Raw genomic sequence first — 10,004 nt, 5'->3', positions numbered from 1 at the left:
TCAGCAGGTCTGGCAGCATTTGTGAAGAGAAATCAAAGTTAACATTTCGGGTCCAGTGACCCTTCCTTTGAACCCTTCTGAGGAAGGGTCACTGGACCCAAAACATTGACTTTGATTTTTCTTCACAGATGCTGCCAGACCTGCTGAGCTTTTCCAGCAACTTCTGTTTTTGTTGTCAAACCATCTTCAGCTGCTTCATCTTTTATAAATCATCTCACAACTAAAAGCAAAATATTCATTTAACTCTTGAACTTTTTGTACCTTAGCCTGTTGGGGAATGGGTTCACATTATCTTCATCAAATTCCTGATGGTATGTATAAACATCTTTTCATTGATCTTACTATTCTTTGGCTCCATTTATTGCTATACTTACCACTTAGGTCCACTCTGGCCCTTGGCCCTTTTGGAAAAAAACCTTTACTTGACCCGAGCAGGACCAAATGGACCTAAGGGCAATATTTATTTCCAATGGCACATAACTCAGCACATAAGAACATAAGAACATTAGAACATAAGAACGAGGAGCAGGAGTAGGCCGTCTGGCCCTTCAAGCCTGCTCCGCCATTCAATAAGATCATGGCTGATCCTTTCATGGACTCAGATCCACTTACGCGCGTTCTCACCGTATCCCTTAATTCCTTTATTGTTCAAAAAAAATCTACCTTTCTTTTAAAAACATTTACTGAAGTAGCGTCAACTGCTTCACTGGGCAAGGAATTCCATAGATTAACAACCCGCTGGGTGAAGAAATTCCTTCTTAATTCAGTCCTAAATCTGCTCCCTCTAATCTTGAGGCTATGCCCTCTTGTCCAAGCTTCACCTGCCAGTGGAAACATCCTCTCTACTTCTATCTTATCTATTCCCTTCATAATTTTATATGTTTCTATAAGATCCCCCCTCAATCTTCTGAATTCCAATGAATATAATCCCAATCTACTCAGTCTCTCCTCATAAGCCAACCCCCTCAACTCCGGAATCAACCTAGTGAACCTCCTTTGCAGCCCCTCCAGTGCCAGTACATCCTTTCTCAAGTAAGGAGACCAAAACTGCACACAGTACTCCTGGTGTGGCCTCACCAGCACCTTGAACAGCTGCAACATAACCTCTCTGCTTTTTATTTCAATCCCTTTAGCAATGAAGGACAAAATTCCATTTGCCTTCCTAATTACTTGTTGTACCTGCAGACCTACCTTCTATGATTCATGCACAAGGACACCCAGGTCCCTCTGCATAGCAGCATGCTGCAACTTTTTACCATTCAAGTAATAATCCTTTTTACTATTACTCCTACCAAAATGTATGACTTCACATTTATTTACATTGTATTCCATCTGCCAGACCTTTGCCCACTCACTCAATGTATCTACGTTCCTCTGCAAAGTTTCACAGTCCTCTGCACACTTTGCTTTGCCACTCATCTTAGTGTCATCTGCAAACTTTGACACCCTACACGTGGTCCCCAACTCCAAATCATCTATATAAATTGTAAATAATTGTGGTCCCAACACCGATCCCTGAGGCACACCACTAGTCGCTGACTGCCAGCTAGAATAGCACTCATTTATCCCCACTCTTTGCTTCCTGTTAGTCAACCAATCCTCTATCCATGCTAATACTTTACCCTTAATGCCATGTATCCTTATCTTATGCAGTAGCCTCTTGTGCGGCACCTTGTCAAAGGCCTTTTGGAAGTCCAGGTACACCACATCCACTGGGTCCCCATTGTCCACCTCACTCGTAATGTCTTCATAGAATTCCAAAAGATTTGTCAAGCATGACCTGCCCTTCATGAACCCATGCTGCGTCTGCCCAATGGGACAATTTCTATCAAGATGCCTTGCTATTTCTTCCTTGATAATAGACTCAAGCATCTTCCCCACTACAGAGGTTAAGCTAACCGGTCTATAATTCCCCATCTTTTGTCTACTTCCCTTTTTAAACAGTGGCGTCACATTTGCTGTTTTCCAATCTGCTGGGACTGCGCCAGAGTCCAGCGAATTTTGGAAAATTACCGCCAGTGCACCTGCTATTCCTCCCGCCATCTCTTTTAGTACCCTGGGATGCATTCCATCAGGGCCTGGAGACTTATCAATCCTTAGCTCCATTAGCTTGCCCAACACTACCTCTTCCGTAATTATGATTGTTTCCAGGTCCTCACCTACCTTCGTCTCTTTGTCAATTACTGGCATGTTATTAGTGTCCTCCACTGTGAAGACCGATACAAAATACCTGTTCAATGCCTCGGCCATCTCATCATATCCCATAACTAAATTCCCCTTCTCATGCTCTAAAGGGCCAACGTTTACTTTAGCCACTCTTTTTCGTTTTATATATTCATAGAAACTTTTCCTATCTGTCTTTATATTCTGTGCTAGTTTTTTCTCATGTTCTATCTTACTTTTCCTTATAGCTCTTTTTGTGGCTTTCTGTTGACCTTTAAAGTTTTCCCAATCTTCTAGTTTCATGCTGTTTTTGGCCACTTTGTATGCCTTCTCTTTCAATTTGATAGCCTCCCTTATTTCTTTAGACACCCATGGCAGATTACCCCTTTTCTTACAGTCCTTCCTTTTCATTGGAATATACTTTTGCTGAGCACTTTGAAAGATTGCTTTGAAAGTTCTCCACTGCTCGTCAACTGTCCCACCATAAAATCTTTGTTTCCAGTTTACTTTAGCCAAGTCCTCCCTCATTCTATTGTAGTTCCCCTTGTTCAAGCACAGGACCCTTGTATTGGATTTTATCTTCACACTCTCCATCTGTATTCTAAATTCAACCATACTGTGATCACTCCTTCCAAGAGGATCCCTAACTATGAGGTCATTAATTATTCCTGTCTCATTACACAGGACCAGATCTCGGCTAGCTTGCTCCCGCGTTGGTTCCATTACATACTGTTCAAGAAAACTATCACGGATATACTCAATGAACTCCTCCTCAAGGCTACCCTGACCGAGCTGGTTCGACCAATCTACATGTAGGTTAAAATCCCCCATGATAATTGCCGTACCATTTTTACAGGCATTAGTTATTTCTTTGTTTATTGCCCGCCCCAATGTGATGTTATTATTTGGTGGCCTATAGACTACGCCTATCGGTGACTTTTTCCTCTTAGAATTTCTAATTTACACCCAAATGGATTCAACCTCATTCTCCATAGAACCTATATCATCTCTCAGCACCGCCCTGATGGCGTCCTTGAATATCAGAGCTACACCACCTCCCTTACCTTCCTGTCTGTCCTTCCGAACAGTCTGGTACCCTTGGATATTTAACTCCCAGTCGTGACCATCCTGTAACCATGTCTCCGTAATGGTTACCAAATCATATTCATTCGTGATGATTTGTGCCGTTAACTCATCAACCTTGTTACGAATGCTACGAGCATTCAGGTAAAGTGCCTTTATGCTCGCTTTCTTACCCTCATGATTTCCAACATCTCTAATAATATCTCCTGAGTTATCCTTCCTTTTTGCTTCTTTCATAGTCTGCCTTGAACTTAAACCCTCCTGCACACATGCTAACCTGCTGCTTACCTTTTTATTTACCATCATACTCCCTGTCGTTTTCCCTTTCCCTTCCCCCCAACTCACTAGTTTAAAGTCCTAGTGACCACCCTATTTATCCTTTTCGCAAGAACACTGGTTCTAGATCGGTTCAGGTGGAGACCGTCCCATCGCTATAGATCCCTCCGGTTCCAAAACTGATGCCAATGCCCCATGAAATGGAACCCCTCTTTCCCACACCACTCCCTTAGCCACGTGTTTACTTCCCTAATTTTCTTATCCCTAAGCCAATTTGCACGTGGCTCAGGCAGTAATCTGGAGATTATGACCCTCAAGGACCTGTTCCTTAATTTCGTTCCTAGTGCTTGATAATCCTCAAACAGGTCCTCCATCCTAGCCTTGCCTATGTTGTTAGTCCCAACGTGGACCACAACAACTGGATCCTCCCCCTCCCGCTCCAATATCCTTTCAAGCCGGTCAGAGATGTCCTGCACCCTGGCACCGGGCAGGCTACACACCATGCAGGACTCCCGATCCGGCTTGCAAAGGATACTATCTATCCCCCTAACTATAGAATCCCCTATAACTACCACTTGTCTTTTTGCTCCCCCCTCTTGAATGGCCTTCTGCACCATGGTGCCGCGGTGAGCTGGCTCATCCTCCCTGCAGCCCTTTTCCTCATCCACACAGGGAGCAAGTATCTCGTACCTGTTGGATAAGGTCAAAAGCTGAGGCTCCTCCACTCCTGAACTCAGGATCCCCCTACCTGCCTCACTTGCAGTCACACCCTGTTGTCCCTGATCACTAACTGAATTTGAATTACTTAATCTACCAGGTGTGACTGCCTCCTGAAATAAAGCGTCCAGGTAACTCTCCCCCTCCCGGATGTGCCGCAGTGTTTGAAGCTCAGATTCCAGATCTTCAACTCTGAGCCGGAGTTCTTCCAGCAACCAACACTTGCTGCAGATGTGGTCACTGCCGTTCACAATGGGATCAGCCAGCTCCCACATCATACAGCTACAGCACATCACCTGCCCAGCCATCTCTACTTAGTTAATTACTTTATTACTTTATCTCAATTTATGAGTTAAATACTTTCTAATACTTCTCTGCTATGGTCCTTTCAAATAACCAATTAATAGATAAATAAAAAAAAGAAAGTAAATTTTTAACCAATTACACAATACAGAAGAAATCGAAAAAGTATAAAAACCTTACCATCTACGGGTCCATTCAAAAGGAGACATGAAAAGATATTCAGACTTTAGGTCTTTTTGGTTTTCAGACATCTGGATAAAGAGTACCTAACCTATGTATCACCATTCCTTCAGTGTTGTTGTGTCAAACTCCCGGAAAACTCTCCCTAACAGTGCTGCCGATTTTGACAAGTCATTTGGCTCGAATCGTTAACAGTTTCTCTCTTTACAGATGCTGAGTTTCTCCAGCTGTTTTTACTTCAGATCTCCAGTATCTGTAGTTTTTTTTCTTTCATTATATCACTGTGCACATTCCAAACTACGTGGGCTGCAGCGGTTCAAGTTGACAGCTCACCATAACTTTCGCCAATTAGGATCAGGCAATAAATGCTGGCCAGCCAGTGCTACCACTTCCTGGCCTGTATCATTGCCTTATAGTTGTAGTACTGCAGAGAGACAGGAGGTGAGGCTGTTGACAACAGTTAAGCAGGAGCTTCATCACACCATGATGGTTTTGACCTTGGCCTAAATGTTACTGAGAATACCCATCATCAAAAATGATGCAGCACTGCAGGAGATCATTCAGCCCATCTGCTCGTGCTGGCTCTTTTAAAAGAGCTATCCTGGTTCTCCTGTTCTTCCTCTAAAATTCTGCAAACTTTTATCCTTCAGGAATTTATCCAATGTCCTTTTGAAAGTGAAAGCTGCGTCTGCTCCCATGCCTTTTCAAGTGGATCGCACCAACTTGCTGTGTCAAAAAAAGTTTCCTATGTTGTCTCTGAATTTCTTTCTGACACATGATTCTGTGTCTCTCATTTAACTTAACCTATTTTTCTAAACAACCTGTTCAGAGAAGTTATTATACACATCTAAAGCAGGTGGGACTTGAACCTGGGCCTCCTAGTCCAGGAGCAGGAACACTACCACTGTGTCACTTATTTTACTTGACACACTGTCACTGGAAACAGATTCATCTGATTTATTCAATCACCATCTTTTTGAATATGTTGAATTTCCCTGTAACCTTCCCTGTTCTCAGGAGAACAGCTCCAATTCCCCAGTTTCTCCACTTACATGTAGTCCCTCATCCCTGGGATTGTTCTGGAAAACCTCCCTTGCAGTCTCTCAAATATCTTGATGTCTTTCCTGAAACATGGGGTCCAGAACTGGGCAGTTATCCAACTGGTCCTTAACCAGAGATTTATAAAGGCTCAGCAGTAACTTCAATTTTTTAATACTGTATACTTGTATAAAGCCAAGGGTACCATAACTATTTGCAACAACCTTCCCAACCTGTCCTGTTAGCTTCAAAGATTGACATGCGTACACCTCCAGTTATCTCCAATCCTGCGTCATTTTAACAAATGTATCCATGGGGTTTATGTTGTCTCTCATTTCTTTAACCAAATTGAATCATATTACATTTCTCTTTGTTAGGTTATACCTGCTGTGTGTCTGTTTATTTCGCCAGCCAGTCTATATTCCCTGAAGTCTGTTACACTCCTCCTCATTGTTTATGACATTTCCCCAGTTTCACTTCATCTTCAGATTTTGAAAGTATATACCCAATGCTCCAGATCATTCAGTGTTCCCAAAACTGACTGCTGAGGAACCCCAATGTACACTACAGTATGAAAAACCACTGTTCACCATGAATCTTTGCTTTCTATCTCTGATCCAATTTTGTATCCACACTGCCACCTTCATTTTAATCCCATCGGCTTCAGTTTTACAAGAAAGTCTATTATGTGACTCTTCATCAAAGGTCTGTTAAAAGTCTGTACATATCAGTCACACTAGACTTGTTAACCCTTTCTGTTTACTTCAAAACCCTCAATAAAAATGAGTGAGATAACAAGGTATAGAGCTGGATGAACACAACAGGCCAGGCAGCATCAGAGGAGCAGGAAAGCTGACGTTTCGGGTCTGGACCCTTCTTCAGAAATGGGGGAGGGGAAGGGGATTCTGAAACAAATAGAGAGGTGGGGGAGGCAGATGGAAGTTGAATAAAGGAGCAGATAGGTGGAGAGGAGACGGACAGGTCAAGGAGGCGGGATGGAGCCAGTAAAGGTGAGCGTAGGTGGGGAGTTAGGATGGGGGTTGGTCAGTCAAGGGAACACAGACAGGTCAAGGAGGTTGGGATGAGGCTGGTAGGTAGGAGATGGAGGTGGGGGTTAAGGATAGGTGGGAGAAAAGACAGACAGGTCAGGGAAGCGGGGACGAGCTGGGCTGGTTTTGGGATGCGGTCGGGGGCGGGGAGATTTTGAAGCTTGTGAAAACATTGTGAAACATTGTTTGATAGATGTCGGGGGAAGATGTTAAAAGCTATTATTTAAGATGTTATTGCAGAGTGCTCAGAAAAGTTCAAGTTAATCAAGTAGAGTTGACACAATTTTGTGAAAGAGAAATCATGTTTATGCAGTTCATTGAGGAAATAACATGCGGTGCGTAAGGGAAACTAGTGAATGAACAGTACTTTAGACTTTCGTAAGGCATAAAGTTCAAAAATAGAAAATGGTGTATGAGGTAATAAAGTGGCATGTATAGAAGATTAGCAGAAAACAGAGGATAGACATAAATGTGTCATTTTCGAGTCAGCAAAATATACTGTGGGGTGCGCCACAGAAATTGGTGCTGGGACCTCAACAGTTTACAGTGTTTATAAATTTCTTGAATGAAGAGACTGAGAGTAATATACTAAATTTGCTGATGACACAAAGATAGATAGGAAACTAAGTTGTGAAGTGGACATACAGACAGTACACAGGATATAGATAAATCAGGTGACTGGGCAAAGACATGGCAAATAGAGCATAATGCAGGAAAATGTAAACCTGTCCACCTTGGCAGGAAGAATAAAAAAGAATACAGGCAGTCCCTGATTTATGAACTTCGAATTTATGAATACTCAATACTTATGAACGAGATCCCACATTAATATTAATTTTAAAGATCCAACATGGCTATTTTATATTGTGTTGTGTTCCAACTTGCATACGAACCAACATACAAACATACTCAGGAACAGAATCTGTTTGTAACCTGAGGACTGACAGTATTATCTAAATGGTGAGAGTTCCAGAGCTCTGAGATGCAGAGGCATCTGGCTGTCCCAGTGCATGAATCACAGAAGATTAGTCTGCACGTACAGCAAAACATTCAGGAAAGCTAACAAAATGTTATTGTTTATTATGAGGAGAAATTAATACAAAAGTGGGGAAGTTTTACAGGGCATTTTACAGAGCTAGCATCTGAGGTACTGTATATGCTATTAGTCTCCTTACAAGGGAGTGGCACTGTGGCTCAGTGGTTAGCACTGTTACCTCACAGCACCATGGACCTGGGTTTGATTCTACTCTTAGGCGACTGTGTGGAGTTTGCACGTTGTCTGGGTGGGTTTCCTCTAGATGCTCCAGTTTCCTCCCACAGTCCAAAGATATGCAGATTAGATAGATTGGCCACGTTAAATTGCCCATCGTGTCTAAGGATGTGTGGATTGGGTGGATTAGCCATGGAAAAATGGATGGTTACAGGGATAGTGTAGGGGGTGGGATGCTCTTTGGGGGTCAGGATGAACCAAATAGCCTGCTTCCACACTGTAGGGATTCTACAAAAATAAGAAAAAATTTAAATCATGGGAAGTATTTCAAAGGAGGTTTACCAGACTCATACTTGGAATGGGCAGGTTGTCTAATGGGGAAAAGCTGGACAGACTAGACTTATATTTGCTGATGTTTAGGAGAGTAAGAGGTGACTTGATTGAAACATACAAGATCCTAAAGGATTCTGACAGGGTAGATATGCAGAGCACCTTTCTCTTATGTAAGATTCTAGACTCGGACATCACAATTTAAAACCGGGGTCGCCATTTAAAAGAGAGATGAGGCAAACCTTTTCCTCTCAGGGGGTCATGTGTCTTTAAACTCCTTTCCTGAAAAGATGGTGGAAGCAGAATGCTGGCATATTTTTAAGGAGACGTAGGTAAATTCTACCTCTATTAGAGAGTGAAAGCTTATCAGGCAAGGTAGGAATTTGGAATAACCAGATCAACTAAGATCTTATTCAATGGTGGAGCAGGTTTGAGGTCTGAGTGGCTTACTTCTCCTAATTTGCTGCTCACATGTTGTTAATTCTCCAGTCCTGTATCAAAGGAAGATTGGAAGATTCTGGCTAGAGCCTCTCCAATTTCCACTTTTTCTTCCATCAGAGATCAATGACACTTCTCAATTGATCCTAAGATTTTTTGCTTTAAAGTTACTGAGTATTAACCACCTCTTTATTCATTTTCAACCTATTCACTGTCATCATTGTCTCATTCCCTGTCACCTTAGCAATACCTTCACTCCAAATGTTATCAAAAAATGGCTGAAGGCACTGGACGCTGCAAAGGGTGTGGGCCTACACCTCCAGAACTTTCTGCACCACTAGCCAAGCTGTTCCAGTACAACTACAACACCAGCAACTACTCAACAAAGTGAAAAATTGCCCAGGTGTGTCCTGTACACAAGAAGCAGGACAAATCCAACCCCGCCAATTACTAGCCCATCATTCTCTGCTCATCAGAAAAGTGGTGGCTAGTATTGTTGACACCACTCAATAATAACATGCTCATAGATGCTCAGTTTGGTTTCCTCCTAAGGACATTGGCTCCACATCTCATTTCAGCCTTTGGCCAAATATGGTCAAAGGATCTACACCTCCACATCGGGGATAAGAGTGACCTGGACAACATCCAGGCTTGGGCTGATTAGTGTTACTTCAAATATCACATCAGAAGATGGCCAACTCTGAGAACCTAACCATCATCCCTTGATATTCAATGGCATTACCATTACTTGAAACCCTACTATTAATATCCTGAGGGTTACCATTGACCAGAAATGGAACTGGACTCATCACGTAAACACAGTGGCTACAAGAGAAGATCAGAGGCTAGGAATACTGCAGCAAGTAACTCACTTCCTGACTCCCCAAAGCCTGGCACAAGTCAGGAGTGTGATGGAATACGCCCCACTTGCCTGGATGGGGACAGCTCCAACAACACTGTGGGGGCTGAGGGGGTCAGTGAGGGGCTGGTGCAATGGCAGGTCTGAGGGAAGGAGATGTTTTAGTAATGATGGAGGCCCAAGAAGGGCATGGATGGAGGTTAATGAGGATGGGGGTAGGGCTGGGGGTGAGGGGAGGGGCTGGAGGTTAATGTGGGTGGGGTTGGGGGTGGAGGTTGAGGTTAATGAGGGTGGGGGTGGGGGTGAGGGTGGAGGTTAATGTGGGAGGGGGTGGGGGTGGAGGTTAATGAGGGTGGGG

The 10,004-nt window shown here is 43.1% G+C and overlaps 2 protein-coding genes across 2 annotated transcripts in view; both read right to left on the bottom strand.

The window, feature by feature from the left end:
* osgn1 (oxidative stress induced growth inhibitor 1) overlaps nucleotides 1-4,843 on the bottom strand; it is a 194,437-nt gene extending 189,594 nt beyond the window's left edge. Inside the window, exon 1 of the mRNA XM_048608120.1 lies at nucleotides 4,723-4,843. The gene's annotated coding sequence lies outside the window, so the exon portion shown is untranslated. The remainder of the gene's footprint in view (nucleotides 1-4,722) is intronic.
* Nucleotides 1-10,004, bottom strand: part of LOC109919098 (matrix metalloproteinase-24) — a gene marked incomplete at its 5' end in the record, with an annotated part of 31,622 nt that overhangs the window by 5,516 nt on the left and 16,102 nt on the right. Inside the window, one exon of the mRNA XM_048608497.1 lies at nucleotides 5,109-5,169. Within this exon, the coding sequence (XP_048464454.1) occupies nucleotides 5,109-5,169 (61 nt within the window). The remainder of the gene's footprint in view (nucleotides 1-5,108; nucleotides 5,170-10,004) is intronic.

Source organism: Rhincodon typus, chromosome 19 (assembly GCF_021869965.1).
Source record: "Rhincodon typus isolate 14 chromosome 19, sRhiTyp1.1, whole genome shotgun sequence".
Lineage (NCBI taxonomy): Eukaryota > Metazoa > Chordata > Chondrichthyes > Orectolobiformes > Rhincodontidae > Rhincodon > Rhincodon typus.
This window is presented reverse-complemented; position numbering and strand designations above follow the sequence as displayed.